General features: G+C 46.0%; 2 protein-coding genes across 4 annotated transcripts in view; one reads left to right on the forward strand and one right to left on the reverse strand.

The window, feature by feature from the left end:
- Positions 1 to 19,170, forward strand: part of LOC134356979 (zinc finger protein ZXDC-like) — a 57,415-nt gene that overhangs the window by 27,562 nt on the left and 10,683 nt on the right. Inside the window, exons 10-11 of one of the 3 annotated variants that reach the window (XR_010020479.1) lie at positions 1,401 to 1,622; positions 18,968 to 19,125. Coding sequence is in view for 1 of the 3 variants with exons in the window: in XM_063068269.1 (XP_062924339.1) it covers positions 1,401 to 1,484 (84 nt within the window). In the remaining 2 variants the exon portion in view is untranslated. Of the gene's footprint in view, positions 1 to 1,400; positions 2,958 to 18,967; positions 19,126 to 19,170 lie in introns of those variants that run through there. The other 2 variants (XR_010020478.1, XM_063068269.1) reach the window with 2 other exon arrangements.
- Positions 8,117 to 19,170, reverse strand: part of cfap100 (cilia and flagella associated protein 100) — a 45,057-nt gene continuing 34,003 nt past the window's right edge. Inside the window, exons 12-16 of the mRNA XM_063068272.1 lie at positions 18,448 to 18,599; positions 17,396 to 17,531; positions 15,484 to 15,686; positions 10,984 to 11,077; positions 8,117 to 8,409 (exon numbers count right to left, since the gene is read on the reverse strand). Coding sequence (XP_062924342.1) covers positions 8,293 to 8,409; positions 10,984 to 11,077; positions 15,484 to 15,686; positions 17,396 to 17,531; positions 18,448 to 18,599 — 702 coding nt within the window. The 3' untranslated portion in view covers positions 8,117 to 8,292. The remainder of the gene's footprint in view (positions 8,410 to 10,983; positions 11,078 to 15,483; positions 15,687 to 17,395; positions 17,532 to 18,447; positions 18,600 to 19,170) is intronic.

Raw genomic sequence — 19,170 nt, forward strand, 5'->3', positions numbered from 1 at the left:
CATGGCTGATCATTCAACTCAGAACCCCGCCCCAGCCTTCCCTCCATACCCCCTGATCCCCGTAGCCACAAGGGCCATATCTAACTCCCTCTTAAACATAGCCAATAAACTGGCCTCAACAGTTTCCTGTGGCAGAGAATTCCACAGATTCACCACTCTCTGTGTGAAGAAGTTTTTCCTAATCTCGGTCCTAAAAGGCTTCCCCTCTATCCTCAAACTGTGACCCCTCGTTCTGGACTTCCCCAACATCGGGAACAATCTTCCTGCATCTAGCCTGTCCAATCCCTTTAGGATCTTATACGTTTCAATCAGATCCCCCCTCAATCTTCTAAATTCCAATGAGTACAAGCCTAGTTCATCCAGTCTTTCTTCATATGAAAGTCCTGCCATCCCAGGAATCAATCTGGTGAACCTCCTTTGTACTCCCTCAATGGCAAGGATGTCTTTCCTCAGATTAGGGGACCAAAACTGCACACAATACTCCAGGTGTGGTCTCACCAAGGCCTTGTACAACTGCAGTAGTACCTCCCTGCTCCTGTACTTGAATCCTCTCGCTATAAATGCCAGCATACCATTCTCAGAAAGGATGGGCTGTCATTCGAGGTTTACAAAAATGGTCCTGGGAATGAAAGGGTTGATGTACAAAATGAAGAGTTTTTGATGGCTCTTTGTTTAAAATATAATAAAAAAACGTTGATGCCTCTGGACCTATACTTGCTGGAGTTTAGAAGAATGAAGGGAATCTCACTGAAACCTCTGGAATATTGAGAGGCCCGGACAGCCGGACAGAGTGGATGTGGAGAGGATGTTTCCTATAGTGGGGGAGTTGAGGACCGGAGGGCACAGATAGAGTGGATGTGGAGAGGATGTTTCCTGTGGTGGGGGAGTCTAAGACCAGAGGATACAGACAGAGTGGGTGTGGAGAGGATGTTTCCTGTGGTGGGGGAGTTGAGGACCAGAGGACACAGCCTCAGAACAGAGGGACATCCATTCAGAACAGAGATGAGAAGGATGATGGTGAATCTTTGGAATTTGTTGCCACAGATGACTGTGGAGGATAAGTCACTGGGTATATATAAGTAGAGGTTGATAGGTTCTTGATTAGGTAAGGCATCAAAGATTACAGGGATTAATGGGGTTGAGGGGGATAATAAATCAGCTATGATGGGCTGAATGGCCTAATTCTGCTCCTTTGTTCTTTGAGTTTATGGTGTTCTGAACATCGTGGGAACGCTATGTTAACTCAGGGATGTGTGCTGACGTTTGCGGGTTGCTTTGGTGGTTGTCCACACAGATGGCGCATTTCACTGTTATGATTTGATGGACCTGTGATAAATAAACTGGAATATGAGACGTATCGGTGGAATTGTGAGAGTGACTGTTGACTTTAACCTCCACAGGAATCTAATCCCTCGGCTGAAGATGACGGTTCCAGCAACTCGCAGTTTACAGGGAGCACTATAAACCTGCAGGACCTGGAGTAACGTCGCTGGTGAGCCCAGCGGGGGATCCTGCGGCTCCTCAGAAGATGTCTACTTACTCTGCAGTGTGATCTAGTACAGGAGCCTGTGGGTCCAACCATACATCTGGACCCGGGGCCGGGATCCTGCGATCAGGAAACAGTAAGTCAAGTGCAGAGGGTTTGAATGCTTGTGGGATGACAGGCCTCGATTCTGCACCACAATCCTGGAGAGGAGAGTGGAACTGTGAGCCGAGGATATCCGGTCCCCGGAATGGGGACAGCACCAGCAGGAATAACTGCTGCAACTGGAGAGCCAAAAGACGACGGTCCAGTCAGTGACTCTACTTGTAGGGAGTATGGAGGGGGTGGGGGGCTGTGTAGTGTGCTACTCTGAGAGAGCACACACACAAGCTGCGAATCACTGCTGTCTTCTCTCCTTTCCCCAAGCACAGCCAGGTTGTAAACAGTTATACTCACCTGGACAACATGACTCAAGAGTATCTCTCCAGCACTGACAACTTGAGCAACGGACTGTACATGGATTCTTGACATCTGCCTTAAAGGAGGTTGTTGAAGAGCAACTGGGAGTACGATGTCATGTCAGAGCAAGTGTCTCTGGATCAAGTCTGATTTCTGCTGTCAGATCGAAAACAAATTAACTGTTTCATCATCCTCAAACGATGTGCTAGTCAGATCCCCAGAGATGGAGCCATTCAATTCTGAGTCTGTTCCACAAAAGCAGGAGAGATTGTGGAACAACTGTAGATCTGTTCTCTGATTACATCCCTGTCTGGCCTCTGTGTGACAGAGTGCAGCTCAAGTGGTAGTGGGTCATTGGCACTTGGTCTGGGTAGCCATCAGGTTGGCATCATCGGCGTGTGTTTCTCCTTGAGGGTGAGGGTGAGGGCTCAGTCACTGCAAACCTTTCATTTAAATATGTATATTTTTTAAAAGTTTTATATTGTATAGTATGTATATTTATTTATTTTGTACATTTCTAAGGAATATTTGTTGACTGGGGAGGTTCTTGAGTGAATGGCAAAGGGTGAACATGCACACCTCTGAAATACAGGCAGTGAGGAAGGTGGGCAGTGTACCTTCATAGGATGTTAACTCTCAGCAAGACCAGAAACTGCCTCTGACAACTTTAAACTTTTGCATCAAAACTGTTGGGGTGGGTGGCGAGGGGATTCTTGCACTGACAGTTCACAGTTCACAGTTCACAGGCTAAAACCGTTTTAACACAGTCTGGTTACCACTTACAATTTTCAAACTTTACTTTGTTAAGGATTTGTCTGCTAAGGGTTAAAGCATTATGACCCAAGCTCCAGTTCAGCAGAATTGTATTAAAAAATAAATAGAATTTTGGCATTTGTCTCCAATTACTAACATGTAATTTTTTTCTTAATTATAATTTTAATCTTACCGTGTAATATTTAAGACCTTGAATTTGCATAGAAACATAGAAAACCTACAGCACAATACAGATCCTTCCGCCTACTATGCTGTTCCGAACATGTACTACTTACTTTAGAAATTACCTAGGGTTACCCATAGCCCTCTGTTTTTCTAAGCTCCATGTACCTATCCAGGAATCTTATAAAAGACCCTATCGTATCCATCTCCACCACCGTCACTGGCAGCCCATTTCACACACTCACCAATCTCAGTGTAAAAAAAAACCTACTCCTGACATCTCCACTGTATCTACTTCCAAGCACCTTAAACTGTGCCCTCTCGTGTTAGCCATTTCAGACTGGTAAAAAGCCTCTGACTATCCACACAATGAATGCCTCTCATCTTTCGTCGCTCCAAGGAGAAAAGGCCAAGTTCACTCAACCTATTCTCATAAGGCATGCTCCCTAATCCAGGGTCCTATATGGCTGTAACATTACTTCGCAGCCTCCTAAACTCGATCCCACGATTGATGAAGGCCAATGTACCGTATGCCTTCTTAACCACACAGTCAACCTACGCAGCAGCTTTGAGTATCCAATGGACTCGGACCCCAAGTTCCCTCTGATCATCCACACTGCCAAGAATCTTACCATTAATACTATATTCTACCATCATATTTGACCTACCAAAATGAACTTATCACACTTATCTGGGTTGAACTCCATCTGCCACTTCTTAGTCCAGTTTTGCATCCTATCAATGTCCCGCTGTAACTTCTGACAGCCCTCCACACTATCCACAACACCTCCAAACTATATGTCATCAGCAAATTTACTAACCCATCCCTCCACTTCCTCATCCAGGCCATTTATAAACATCACAAAGAGTAGGGGTCCCAGAACAGATCCCCGAGGCACACCACTGGTCACCAACCTCCATGCAGAATATGACCCGTCTACAACCACTCTTTGCCTTCTGTGGGCAAGCCAGTTCTGGATCCACAAAGGAAGGTCCCCTTGGATCCCATGCCTCCTTATTTTCTTAATAAGCCTTGCATGGGGTACCTCATCAAATCCCTTGCTGAAATCCATATACACTACACCTACTGCTCTACCTTTATCAATGTGTTTAGTCACGTCCTCAAAAAATTCAGTCAGGCTCATAAGGTACAACTTGCCTTTGACAAAGCTATGCTGACTATTTCTAATCATATTATGCCTCTCCAAATGTTCATTAATCCTGCCTCTCAGGATCTTTTCCATCAACTTGTAAGACTCACTGGTCTATAATTTCCTGCGCTATCTCCACTCCCTTTCTTGAATAAGGGAACAACATCTGCAACCCTCCAATCCTCTGGAACTTCTCCTGGCCCCATTGATGATGCAAAGATCATTGCCAGAGGCTCAGCAATCCACTCCCTCGCCTCCCACAGTAGCCTGGGGTACATCTCATCTGGTCCCGGTGACTTATCCAACTTGATGCTTTCCAAAAGCTCCATCCTCTTTCTTAATGTCTATATGCTCAAGCTTTTCAGTCGCTGTAAGTCATCAATACAATCACCAAGATCCTTTTCCATAGTGACTACTGAAGCAAAGAATTCATTAAGTACCTCCGCTAGCTCCTCCGGTTCCACACACACTTTTCCACTATCACACTTGGTCCTATTCTCTCGCATCTTATCCTTTTGCTCTTCACATACTTGTAGAATGCCTTGGGGTTTTCCTTAATCCTACTCGCCAAGGCCTTCTCATGGCCCCTTCTGGCTCTCCTAATTTCATTCTTAAGCTCCTTCCTGCTAGCCTTATAATTTTCTAGCTCTCTATCATTATCTAGTTTTTTGCGTCTTTGGTAAGCTTTTCTTCTTGACTAGATTTTCAACCGCTTTTGTACACCACAGTTCCTGTACCTTACCATCCTTTCTCTGTCTCATTGGAACGTACCTATGCAGAATACTACGCAAATATTCCCCGAACATTTGCCACATTTCTGCTGTGCATCTGTGAACATCTGCTCCCAATTTATGCTTCCAAGTTCCTGCTTAACAGCTTCATATTTTCCCTTACTCCAATTAAACGTTTTCCTGAAATTGCTCCTTTCCCTCTCCAATGCTATGGTAAAGGAGATAGAATTGTGATCACTATCTCCAAAATGCTCTCCCAATTTAATTTTTATTTTTAATAAGTTTCAACGTGAAAAGTTGGTTCCAAGCTCTCACACTCAGCAGGTCAGGCAGCGTCTGTGGAGAAAGAGACACTTCACCAGAGGTGGAAGAACTGTCAAAGCAGGTATGTTTAAATTAGTGAAGAGGGGGAGGAGATTGTGAAGACCACACTGTCCAGGTGATGAGTGCATTTGATCATTGTGACGATGTTCTGGCCTACACTAGCCAGGGGATTGTGTTCAGGAGCTGCGGGCCCATGGGATCTGGGGAGAGCCCAAATTGAATCCAAAGTTGGCTTGGTGGCAGGAGGTGAACGGTGGTGCTGGATGGCTGCTTTGTGATGGGAAGGCTGTTTAATTGTGGGCTCCACGGCACTTAGCTGTTTATTGGTTTAATATGAGTGCAAGACAGTGTGAGGCATGTTTCTGTGGGGAAATGTGTAATAGTTAATGGAACGTTAGTCTGTATAATTTGAGGACTCTTTGATAGAAGAGGTGGTACATGGAACTTGGGTACTCAGCAGCTCAGAGCACCACCCTCAGTGGAGTAGGGATAGCACCAGAGCCTAACACTGAACTTTTGGGGTTAAAGGATTATAACTGGGCTTAAGCCAGACTCCTGGAGTTAAATTGAGGGTAAGATAGCGCATCACTTTACAGTGCTAGTGACACCCCCCAAACCAGGTTTAATTCCCACCTGTCTGGAATTTGTACATTCTGTCTGTGATCAAATAGGTTTCCTCCTACATTCCAAAGACGTATGGGTAAGCGTTAGTAATTGTGGACATTCTATCTTGGCGTCAGGAGCTCGGTGACACTTGTGGGCAGCCTCAGCACAACCCTCAGGCTGTTGGTTGCTGATGCAAATGATGCATTTCATTTAGTGGTTTGATGTTTCGATATATATCTCGCTACACACACAAAATGCTGGAGGAACTCAACAGGTCAGGCAGCATCTGTGGAGGGGAATAAACATTATGGGTTGAGTCCCTTTGTCAGGGTTAAATGAATTGTAGTGAGCAAGCTGCAATTGAGAAAAACCTCTGCAGATAATTGGTCGGGCTATAATTGGGCTTGGTGGTATTTGATGAGAAAACCCCAGGAGTAGGAATAATGCTTCATTTATAATTTTTAGTGTTGTGCTGTATCCTTGACAGTGACAGGAAGCCGCGAGGGTAGTGGGGGGGGGGTCACCTCAGTCATTGTGCCTTAGGGAGGGCCTGAGGGTTTTTCCAATTAACTGCCCCTCTAAGCTTGAGCTTCTAGTAGTGTGATCACTCAAGTCCATTATGATGTTCTCCTAAGGGATTGTCTATTGGTGGGGCCTCAGGTGGCTGAAGAAGCCTATCTGGGATCCACGTGTTAGGATGGAAAATCCCTATGCGTGACTGTATAACATAGACCGGTTAGCCTAACGTCGGTGGTGGGGAAACTGCTGGAGTCAGTTATCAAGGATGTGATAACAGCACATTTGGAAAGCGGTGAAATGATCGGACAAAGTCAGCATGGATTTGTGAAAGGAAAATCATGTCTGACGAATCTCATAGAATTTTTTGAGGATGTAACTAGTAGAGTGGATGGGGAGAACCAGTGGATGTGGTATATTTGGATTTTCAAAAGGCTTTTGACAAGGTCCCACACAGGAGATTAGTGTGCAAACTTAAAGCACACGGTATTGGGGGTAAGGTATTGATGTGGATAGAGAATTGGTTGGCAGACAGGAAGCAAAGAGAGGGAATAAACGGGACCTTTTCAGAATGGCAGGCGGTGACTAGTGGGGTACCGCAAGGCTCAGTGCTGGGACCCCAGTTGTTTACAATATATATTAATGACTTGGATGAGGGAATTAAATGCAGCATCTCCAAGTTTGCAGATGACACGAAGCTGGGTGGCAGTGTTAGCTGTGAGGAGGATGCTAAGACGATGCAGGGTGAGTGGGCAAATTCATGGCAGATGCAATTTAATGTGGATAAATGTGAAGTTATCCACTTTGGTGGCAAAAATAGGAAAACAGATTATTATCTGAATGGTGGCCGATTAGGAAAAGGGGAGGTGCAACGAGACCTGGGTGTCATTATACACCAGTCATTGAAAGTGGGCATGCAGGTACAGCAGGCGGTGAAAAAGGCAAATGGTATGCTGGCATTTATAGCGAGAGGGTTCGAGTACAGGAGCAGGGAGGTACTACTGCAGTTGTACAAGGCCTTGGTGAGACCACACCTGGAGTATTGTGTGCAGTTTTGGCCCCCTAATCTGAGGAAAGACATCTTTGCCATAGAGGGAGTACAAAGAAGGTTCACCAGATTGATTCCTGGGATGGCAGGACTTTCATATGAAGAAAGACTGGATGAACTGGGCTTGTACTCGTTGGAATTTAGAAGATTGAGGGGGGATCTGATTGAAACGTATAAGATCCTAAAGGGATTGGACAGGCTAGATGCAGGAAGATTGTTCCCGATGTTGGGGAAGTCCAGAACGAGGGGCCACAGTTTGAGGATAGAGGGGAAGCCTTTTAGGACCGAGATTAGGAAAAACTTCTTCACACAGAGAGTGGTGAATCTGTGGAATTCTCTGCCACAGGAAACTGTTGAGGCCAGTTCATTGGCTATATTTAAGAGGGAGTTAGATATGGCCCTTGTGGCTACGGGGGTCAGGGGGTATGGAGGGAAGGCTGGGGTGGGGTTCTGAGTTGGATGATCAGCCATGATCATAATAAATGGTGGTGCAGGCTCGAAGGGCTGAATGGCCTACTCCTGCACCTATTATCTATGTTTCTATGGTGGTGGGGGTGCTGGTTAATGGGCAGCTACCACACAGTTCTTGACAGATTGGGGTCAAGCTCCAGTGGCCTGGTTAGCAAGGTGATAGGGACCCTTTGTCTTGTTTGGAACCTACCCCTTGATCTTACTGCCATGGGTGACCCTACCTGGAGTTAAGCTCCACATGGCATTGCTCTAGGGATCTGATGAACTCACAAGCCTTTCTACCATGACAAGGTGACAATCCTCAGATAGGGCTGTGGTATTTAACTTGGTTTGATTACACTATGAGGCACATTTTTACTCGTGAAAAAGATTTTATTCCCCATAATGACAATAGTTATTAAAAATACAAACTTTCACATGTACATAAACAGGCCCTCAACTAGTGCGGGTGTATTCTGGAGGGAAGTGAGAGAAAGCGTCTGCATTGGCCCATCTGAGCTGCTCAGTTCAGTAGGCGGAGTATCACCAGTGAGGCACGAGTTCATTTTCCTTCACCGCGCCTGCTGCTCAGTAACTGAAGTAATACTCTTCCTCCTCCTTCTCCTGGTCTGTGGTGTCTTGGACTTGTTTTTTATGCTCCTTTATCAGCGGTGGCTCCGAACGGTACACCAACCTCCGACCCAACTGCAGAGGTGAAAAGGGTTAGGGTTCACCCAGATTAGAACAGCCAGTATCTTATCTCCAGACTGACTCCAAACAACATCAGCCCCAACGTACGGGTGGGCCACACTTAACCTTCAAAGGTGACGAGGTGGTGTGTTGGCCTTCACTAGTCGGGGGATTGACTTCCAGAGCTGTGAGGTTATGTTGCAGCTCTATAAAACTCTGGTCAGACCACACTTGGAATATTGCATTCAGTGCTGGTCACCTCATAGGATGTGGAAGGTTTAGAGAGGGTGCCTAGGAAATTTACCAGGATGCTGCTTGGATGAGAGAACATGTCTTATGAGAGTAGGTTGAGAGAACCAGGGCTTTTCTCTTTGGAGCGAAGGAGCTGAGAGGTGGCTTGATCAAAGATGTACAAGATGGTAAGAGGCATGGATTGACTGGATGGCCAGAGACTTTTTTCCTCAGGGCAGAAATGACTAATTTGACAGGGCATCATTTTAAGGTATTGGAGAAAATTATACGGGAGATGTCAGTGTTAAGTTTTTTTTTACCCAGAGAGTGGAGGATGTGTGGAATACTCTACCAGGGGGATGATAGAGGCAGATACATTAGGGTCATTTAAGAGACTCTCAGATAGACACATGATTGATAGAAGAATGGAGGGCTGTGTGGGAGGGTAGGTTAGAAGGTTAGCACAACATTGTGAGATAAAGGGCTTGTACAGTGGTAATGTTCTACATTCACTCAATGCGATAGTTATCTGTCGCCACCGCTCACCTGAGCCCAACCATTCACTACACTTCCCTTTAATCTCCTGGTTCTTGCCCCTTGACTAATGCAGACGACATCCTTTGTCTACATCCTACAGAATGCTAAATATCTCACAGTTTCCAGAGAAACCAAGGTCCTGCTCCAAGTCTACTAGGCAAATGTAATGTTAGCATTAATTTTGAGAGGATTAGAATATAAAAGTAAGGACATGCTGAGGCTTTATGAGGTATTGGTCAGGCCACATTTGGAGTATTGTGAGCAGTTTTCAGCCCCCTTAGCTAAGGAAAGGTTTGCTGGCATTGGAGAGGTTTGCGAGAATGAATCCAGGAATGAAAGGGTTAACACAGGAGCATTTGATCCCTCTGTGCCTGTACTCATTGGAGTTTAGAAGAATGGTGGGGGGAGGGAGGAGGGTAATCTTAGTGAAAACTATCGAATAATGAAAGGCATGGATAGAGTGGAGTGTCTAGTGGAGAGTAGGACCAGAGGGCACAGCCTCAGAACAGAGGATGTCCACTTAGAACAGAGATTAGCCACTTCTGACTAAAGAACTACCTCGTCTCCATTTTAAATTTCATTGGGGAGGGAAGGAACGTCGACTCAAACCATGAGAGGCCTGCGTTGGGCATTTTCATGCCTTACAGGACGCAGACTGGAAGACTCCTCACACAGACACTAGAGCAATGTGTGATTAAGTGCCTTGCTCAAGGACACAAACACGCTGCCACAGCTGAGGCTCGAACTAGTGATCTTCAGTTCACTAGACGAATGCCTTAACCACTTGGCCACATGCCCAACACAAGTTTCATTAGAATAGTGAATCTGTGGAACTCATTGCCACAGAAAGGTGTGAAGGCCTAGTCATTGGGTATATCTAAAGTGGAGGTTGATAGGCTCTTGATTAGTAATAGTGTTAAAAGCTACGGGGGAAGAGGGCAGGAGAATGAGGTTGAGAGGGGTAACAAATCAGCCATAATGGAATGGCAATGCAGATTCAATGACCAAATAGCCTAATTCTGTTCCCATGTCATACGGTCCTATATTTGCAATCATTTTGCTAAATCTCTTCAACACCCTTTCCAAATTCTTTGCATTTTTTCTAAATATGAAGCCTGGAGCAGAAATGGTGTGACCAGTACCCTCTCTTGCACACTACCCTCTCTGATTCCCAGGGTTTGGGATGATTTTTGTACAATTCAATTTTGCCGTCATTTTCATCTGTAATCCAGATGACGCTTTGTTCCTTTTATAAGTGTACCACTAGTTTATTTTGCCTCTTATCTCAGAATGTATGTGCTGGCATTGGAGAGGGTCCAGAGCAGGCTCACAAGAATGATTCCAGGAATGAAAGGGTTAACTTATGAGAAATATTTGATGTCTCTGAGCCTGTATTTGCTGGAGATTAGAAGAATGGAGGAGGATCTCATTGAAACCTATTGAATATTCAGGTATTTCTTCAACCAGAGGTGGTGAATCTATGGAATTTTTTGCTGCAAACAGCTGCGGAGGTGGGGTCATCGGGTATACTTAAAGTGGATTAATCAGGGTGGCAAAGGTTATGGGGAAAAGGGGTAACAAATCAGTCATGATGAAATGGCAGAGCAGTCTCAATGGGCTGAATGGCCTGATGTGGCTCTGATGTCTTATGGTCCTATGCTTCCTACCAAAGGTTTCTGCCACATTTTGAGATGTCTGCCTGGTGTCAGAGACTCTAACCATCAGTGGTTCTGTGTGGGGCAGGGGCTCTGACCCCACCGGTGTCACTGGTTCTGTGAACAGTGCGGTGGGGACCCGACGTCTTAACGCTCAGCTGATTACCTTCTTCTGGTGCTCTGCCTGTGACCTCATCATCGCCCGTTGGATCCGTTCCTCCTGGTGCAGTTTCTCTTCCCTCAGTTTCTCCTCCCTCAGCCTGCAGAATGAACAAGTGGGAGTGAGACCTACATTGAGAAGGAGTTCAGTCTCCCATCCTGTGCAACTACAAAGCATCTTGTGCAGTTGCTGCTCAAGAAGGCAGCATCCATCATCAAAGATCACACCATCCAGGCCAAGCACCTTGTCAAAGGCCTTCTGAAAATCCGAATATACGACATCCACTGAACCCCCTTTATCTATCCTACCTGTAATCTCCTCAAAGAATTTCAACAGGTTCGTCAGGCAGGATTTTCCCTGAAGGAAACCGTGCTCCATGTACTATCTTGTCCTGTGTCACCAAGTACTCCCATCACCTCGTCCTTAACAATTGACTCCAACATCTTCCCAACCACTGAGGTCAGGCTAACTGGTCTATAATGTCCTTTCTGCTGCCTCCCTCCTTTCTTAAAGAGTGGAGTGACATTTGCAATTTTCCAGTCCTCTGGCACCATGCCAGGGTTCAATGATTTTTGAAAGATCATTTCTAATGCCACCACAATCTCTAACGCTAACTCTTTCAGAACCTTAGGGTGCAGTTCATCTGGTCTGGATGACTTATGTACTTTTAGGTCTTTCAGCTTTTTGAGCACCTTCTCACTTGTAACAGTAACTGCACTCACTTCTCTTCCCCCACACACTACAACATCAGGCACACTGCTAGTGTCTTCCACAGTGAAGACTGATGCAAAATACTCATTTAGTTCATCAGCCATCTCCTTGTCCCTGTTATTATTTCTCCTGCCTCATTTTCTAGTGGTCCTATGTCCACTCTCATCTCTCTTTTGAAAAAAACTTTTACTATCCACTTTGATATTATTTGAGCTTGCTTTCAAATTTCATCTTTTCCCTGCTAATGATTTTTTTAGTTGCCCTCTGCAGGTTTTTAAAAACTTCCCAATCCTCTATCTTCCCACTAATTTTTGCTTTGCTGTATGCCCTTTCTTTTGCTTTTACAATAACTTTGACTTTCCTTGTCAGCCACTTTACCATTGAGTATTTTTTCATTTTTGGAATACACATCTCCTGCACCTTCCTCATTTTTCCGAGAAACTCATGCCATTGCTGCTCTGCTGTCAATCCTGCCAGCATCTCCTTTCAATTTACTTTGGTCAACTTCTCTCTCATACCACTGTAATTTCCCTTACTCCATTGAAATACTGCTACATCAGACTTTACTTTCTCCCTATCAAATTTCAAGTTGAACACGAGCATATTGTGGAAAAAAGTGCAGTAAAAACGTTTCGGGCCGGGACTCTTTGGCAGTGTGGAGGATCAGAGGGATCTTGGGTCCAAGTCCATAGGACACAAAGCTGCATTGGCCTTCATCAACCGTAGGATTGCGTTCAAGAGCCGAGAGGTAATGATACAGCTATATAGGACGCTGGTCAGACCCCACTTTCAGTACTGTGCTCAGTTCCTTACTACAGGAAGGATGTGGAAACTATAGAAAGGGTGCAGAGGAGATTTACAAGGATGTTGCCTGGGTTGGGGAGCATGCCTTATGAAAACAGGTTGAGTGAACTCGGCCTTTTCTCTTTGGAGTTACAGAGGATGAGAGGTGACCTGATGGAGGTGTATAAGATGATGAGAGGCATTGATCTTGTGGATAGTCAGAGGCTTTTTCCCAGGGCTGAAATGGTTGCCACAAGAGGACACAGGTTTAAGGAGCTGGGGAGTAGGTACAGAGGAGATGTCAGGGGTAAGTTTTTTACTCAGAGCGTGGTGAGTGCATGGAATGGGCTGCCGGCAACGGTGGTGGAGACAAATACAACAGGGTCTTTTAAGAGACTTTTAGATAGGTACATGGCGCTTAGTAAAATAGAGGGCTATGGGTAAGCCTAGTAATTTCTAGGGTCGGGACATGTTCGGCACAACTTTGTGGGCTGAAGGACCGGTATTGTGCTGCAGGTTTTTTGTGTTTCTATGTTTCTATGACTTTTCATGGCCCCTCCTGGCTTTCCTAGTTCCCTTCTTTAGTTCTTTTTTGGCTCCTTGATACTCCTCATGTGCTTCATTTGTTTCTAACTTCCGAAGCTTTACATAGTTTTTCTTCTTCACTAGATTCATCATTCATAAATTCATTACATAAGGCTCTCTTATCTTTCCATCCCTGTCCTTCCTTCTAACAGGAACATACCTTTCCTGTACTCTGTGCAATTGACCTTTAAACACCCTCCACATATGTGATGTGGATTTGCCAGAGAAAAGGTGTTCCTAATTAACATTGATTAGTTCCTGCCTAATGCCCTCCGAAATTGCCCTACTCCAATTTAAAACTCCCACAAAGACCATATCTATCCTATCTATAGCTATCCTGAAAGATAAGGAGTTGTGGTTACTGTTCACCCAGTGAAAGCTCAGGCTGATTACCCAACACCAGGTCCAATATGGTTCCTCCTCTTGTTGGACCATCCACATATTGATTTCAGAAACCTTCCTGGATATACGTAAACTCTACCCCATCTAAAGCCCTACACCAAGAAGGTCCCAGTTTATATTGGGAAAGTTGAAACCCCCATGACAACGACCCTCTTACTTTTACACATTTCCTTCATCTGATTACAAGAATCTGATTAGAAGAATCAATGAAACCTATCGAATATTGAAAGGTCTAGACAGAGTGGACATAGAGAGGATGTTTTCTGTAGTGGGAGAGGCTAGGACCAGAGGGCACAGCCTCAGAATACAGGGATGTCCAGTGGAACAGAGATGAGGAGGAATTTCTTTAGCCAGAGGGTGGTGAATCTGTGGAATTCATTGTGGCAGACAGCTGTGGAGGCCAAGTCATTGGGTGTATTTAAAGTGGAAGTTGATAGCTTCTTGGTAGGTCAAGGTGTTAAAGGATACAGGCAGTTGGCAGGAGAAAGGGGTTGAGAGGGTTAATAAATCAGTCAAAGTAGAACAATGGAGCAGACTTGATGAACTGAATGGGTTAATTTTGCTTGTTTGACTTTTGGCCCTATGGTTCAGTATAGCAACATTCCATTTGGCCCAAACACAACATTGAATTAAATTCGCTTCCATCCTATCTGCTTCCACCACCTCCTCTGGCAGCACGTTCCAGCATTCACAATCCTACATGTGTATAAAAATAATGACTTGTAAATCTCCTTTAAACTTTCCCCCTCTCACTTTAAATACCTGCCCTCCAGTATTTGACATTTCTACTCTTTATGTGTATCATAATCTTGTAAAACGCTTCAGATTCAGATGTATTTATCAGCTGTACGTTGAACCACACAGTGGAGTGCACTGTTTGTGTTAACAGCCAGCACAACCTAAGGAAGTGCTGGGGGCAGCCCCCAAGTGTCACCAGACATTCTGGCACTGTGACAAGTCTCAGCCTTCGCTGCTACAGAGAAAACAACCCAAGTTGTCTGACCTCTATGCCCTCTAATATAGGCAATGCCCTGGTGAATATCTTCTACAAAGTCTGCACTGCAATCTTGTAATGCTGCAATCAGAATAGCACACAACAGCAGAATTTAATTTTTATTTATTCAGTGATACAGTGTGGAATAGAACCGTCAAGCTGCACCAACCCAGCAACCCATGAAACCCTGGTTTAATCCTAACCCAATCACGGGACAATTTAGTGACCAATTGCCTACCAGGTATGTCTTTGGACTGTGGGAGGAAACCCATGCATTCTATGAGTACAGACTCCTTCGAGATGATGCCAGAATTGAACTCTGAACTCCTACGCCCCACAGACTCAACCAGCAAATTAACCTTCAGGGGATCCTGCTTGAGGGCTCCCAAGTCCCTTTGCACATCAGTTTTTTGTATCTTCATTTAGAAAATAGTCAACCCTTTCATTTTTTTCAACCAAAGTGCATGATCATACAACTCCCATCAGGATCTTTTTATCCTTGCAGTTTCTTAACTCTATCCATAATGATTCAAAACCTTCTCACCCTCTGTCACCTCTTTCTAATGATTTGATTTCATTGTTAAGCAACAGAGCAACACCACCCCCTCTGCCCTCCTGCCTGTCCTTCCAATACAATGTGTATCCTTGGACATGAAGCTCCCAGCTATAACCATCTTTCAGCCATGATTCAGTGATGCCCACAACATCATTCCTGCCAGTCTGCAACTGTGTTACAGGTTCATCCACCTTATTCTGTATAGTGGGTGCATTCAAATCTTCAGTTCTGTATTCACTCTGTTGGATTTTGTCTACGTTTTACATTGCAGCTCATGCTGTTGTTGTTCTAGAAGTACTTTGCTGTATTCTCCTGACCAAGCTAGATAGCCTGACATTGACCTGTGTTAAACTCCATGGACGACCTGGCCCACGTTCTTGCTGCAGCCTTGTGATAACTTTGCCAGCTCTGATAGCCTGGCACCAGATGCTGGGTGCTTTAACCGACATGGCCTACCACCCTGGGCACCCCTCACCTCATCCTCCTCTCCTTCTCCTTGTTCTTCTCGGCCAGCTCCACCTTTTCCCGAGGCAGCTTCTCGAGGTTTTCAAACAGGTCCTCCAGGTAGTTCTCGATGCTGGTCAGCATCTGCAGAGTAGTCATGTTTGCCTCGTTCTCTCCAATGCAGGAGTGGTAAACCTCCATCACCTTCTGATCCAGCGCCTCCAGCATTTTATCCTGTGGTCAGATTGCACAGTTGTCAGACTTCAGATCTGTTTAGCAGATGTACATCGAAAGGTGCAGTGAAATGTTAACAAGGATGCGCTGGGGGCAGCCTGCGAGTGTTCAACAGACCACGCCCACCACCCTCAAACAACAACAGCAGAACAGAATAAGATGATAACAGCAAAACAAGACCCTTCCTTGGCCCCGGAGTCTCAGACATCACGTGTCCAACTTCGGACTTTGCCCCAGGACTTGCCAGTCATGGGTTTGAACTTTGGCCTTCAACGTCCAAACTAGCACGGACCTCCACCCCAGTGAGCTGGGCCTTGGAGACTGTTTCGGGGCTCCAGCCCTGGTCTTCCACCTTCTGGGCTCACTGGGAGGGGGAGATCAGTGGTAGCAGATGCTGTGTCAGTGAGTGCTACCAGAGAGAAACTGGATTGAGTTCGAGCACTACTACACAGAAACAGGCCCTTCAGCCCATCTAGTCCCTGCCAAACTGTTACACTGCCTAGTCCCATCGACCCACATCTGAACCATATCCCTCCTTAACCCTCCCATCCAAGTCATTATTGAAACTCCTCTTAAATGTTGCAATTGAACCTACATCCACCACGTCCACAGGCAGCTCGGCCCACACTCTCACCATTCAGCCCAGCATGTTTCCTTCACCCTTCTATCATGACTGATACGCTTTTTTTCTCTGCCCCTTTCTCCTGCCTTCTTCCTACGACTTTGACACTCTTACTAATCAAGAACCTAATGATTTAGCTTCCACTGTCTAGCTCCATTGTCCGCACCCGGACCATACCCCTCCATACACCCCCGCCCCAGCCATGTACCTATCCAAGCTTCTCTGAAACATTGCAGTCAAACCCGCATCCTGCACTTTCGCTGACAGCTCATTCCACATTCACATCCTATGAGTGAAAAAGTTTCCCTTCATGTTCCACACACAAAATGCTGGAGGAACTCAGCAGGCCAGGCAGCATCTATGGAAAAAAAGTACAGTCAATGTTTCGGGCCAAAACCCACTCCTGAAGATTTAAACTTCTTCAGGGTAGGCATCCCTGGAAGAGACTTCGCAGAGTAGTAATCCAATCACAAACCAGAGAAAATCTGCAGATGCTGGAAATCTGAGTAATACACACAAAATGCTGGAGGAACTCAGCAGGCCAGGCAGCATCAATGGAAAAAAGTACAGTCGACATTTCGGGACGAAACCCTTCGGCAGGACTGGCTGTCATGTTCCCGTTATTTCTGTTTTCACCCTTAACCTATGACCTCTAGTTCTGGTCTCACCCAACCTCGGTGGAAAAAGCCTGCTTGCATTTACCCTATCTATACCCCTCATAATTTTGCATATCTCTATCAAATCTCCCCTCATTCTCCTACACTCCAGGGAATAAACTACTAACCTATTCAATCTTTCCCTACACTCAAGTCCTCCAGTGCTGGCAACATCCTTGCAAAATTCCTCTGCATTCTTTAAAGCTCATTGATATCTTTCCTGTAGGTGACCAGAACTGTACTCAGTACTCCAAATTCGATCTCTTCAACCTTTCTCAAGTCCTCAATTCCCAGCAACATCCTTGTAAATGTTCCCTGTATTCTTTCAGTTTTATTGATAGATTAGCTGTGCGCTGGTGGAGGAAGAGAGGGGGCGTTTAGTGGGAGAGGAGCAATTCCCATGGAGTTACAACCACAGACAAGCCCGGTACCTGATCTTCAATTGTGCTCTGGCTGAACGAGAACATCTTGGCTTTGAGCTCCAGCTCGGCTGCTCTGCTCTCCTCCTTCGCCACAGCCTCAGTCAAAACACTCAGCTGCTGTTTCAGAAAGTCCATCTCACAGTTCCTGCCAGAGCGTTAAGTCAATTTATTGTCAAGGTACATACATGTCACCGTATACCACCCTAAGATTCATTGTCTTAAAGGGACGTACAGGAAAATAAAGAAATACAATAGAATTTATGAAAATCTATACATAAACAAATACCGCAAAAGACGACAGACTGCAAATAAAATAATAAAGTGAACAAGAGTTGTAAAGTCTGTAGGTTGTGGAATGAGTTCAGAGTTGAGATGAGTGATGTTATCCACACCGGTTCAGGAGTCTGAGGGGGAATAACTTTTCCTGAAACTCGTGGTGTGGGAGCCAAGCACTCAGTACCTCCGCCCCGATGGAGTAGCAAGAAGAGAGCGTGGCCTGGATGGCTGCAGTCCTTGATGACAGATGCTGTTTTCCTGAGACACTGCTCCATGGTGGGAAGGCATTTGCCTGTGGTGGACTGGGCCGTATCCACCACTTCCAGTAGACTCTGGTCATCATGTCCACAGTCCTGGGGACCCTCCCACCATCCCCAGGAAACAGGACGAGCACCCCTCACCTCCCGAGTCTGGGGGACAGGAGTAGCCATTCACCCTGGGAGCCTGCTCGGTTGGGAAAGGTTGAAGAGATCAAATTTGCAGTTCTGAGCAACACTTCAAACACAATGGGATCCGGGGGAGAAAAACACTGGGCAATTAAATGTGACTAAAACATGCATCAGATGGTTGTAACTGAGGGGGTGGGTTCAGACAGCAGAGGGTGGCCCAGAGGATTCCCGAGCTAAGGGCTCAGGTAGGTGAAGGCACCACTGACAGGGAGGAGTTTGAGAGGTCACACTGGAGGGGGAGGAGGTTCACATGGGTAGGGAGGGAAGAAGGGAGGAGGTTTCACGGCTTGTTGGGAGGAGGTCACGGACGCCAGTGATCACAGCAGGTGGATGTACATTTTAACCTGCGCATCAGCCATGGCCTGTTTGATCTCCTCCACGGCCTCCTCGGTCTCCTGCGAGTTGAGGATGAGTGACAGGTTGTGCTCCTCCAGTTCAGTGTAGATGTCCAACAACTGCTTCGGGTCGGTGAAGTAAATCTCCGGTTCCTGTCCAAGATCAAAGCTCAGACAGTGGATCCTCCCTTCGACCCCTCCACACCCTCTACTCCCCACCGTCCCTGACTCCTCCCCTCCTCAGCCCCTCCGTATCCCCCTGGCTCGTTCCCTCCGCCCCCTCCACATCCCTACTCCTCCCCTTTGCTCCCTCCACATCTCGGACTCCCACTGAAGGTTAACTGCTCTTGCCATGCTCTCCCCACTCACACAGCTCGTGGACGTCTCCTTGCCTGCTGCTCACAAACGCATCTCTGCGTGAACCATGAGCAAACTTGGAAATAGAAACGTGGATCCCTTATTGATCCAGCTTGTGAACAGACACTGATCCGAGTAACCAGCTTTACTTGTCATTCGTACAGTGCAACACGTCAACAACCAGCACAGTCTGAGGATGTGCGCGGGGCAGCCTGCGAGCGTCGCCATGCTTCCGGTGCCACGATTTACTCACCCTTTGGCGTGTGGGAGGAAACCAGAGCACCCGGAGGAAACTCGCTTGGTCACGGGGAGGATGTACAAAGCCCTTACTGAGGTGGTGGTATTCAAGTCTGATCTCTCGTGCTGT

Source organism: Mobula hypostoma, chromosome 15 (assembly GCF_963921235.1).
Source record: "Mobula hypostoma chromosome 15, sMobHyp1.1, whole genome shotgun sequence".
NCBI classification, from domain to species: Eukaryota; Metazoa; Chordata; class Chondrichthyes; order Myliobatiformes; family Myliobatidae; genus Mobula; species Mobula hypostoma.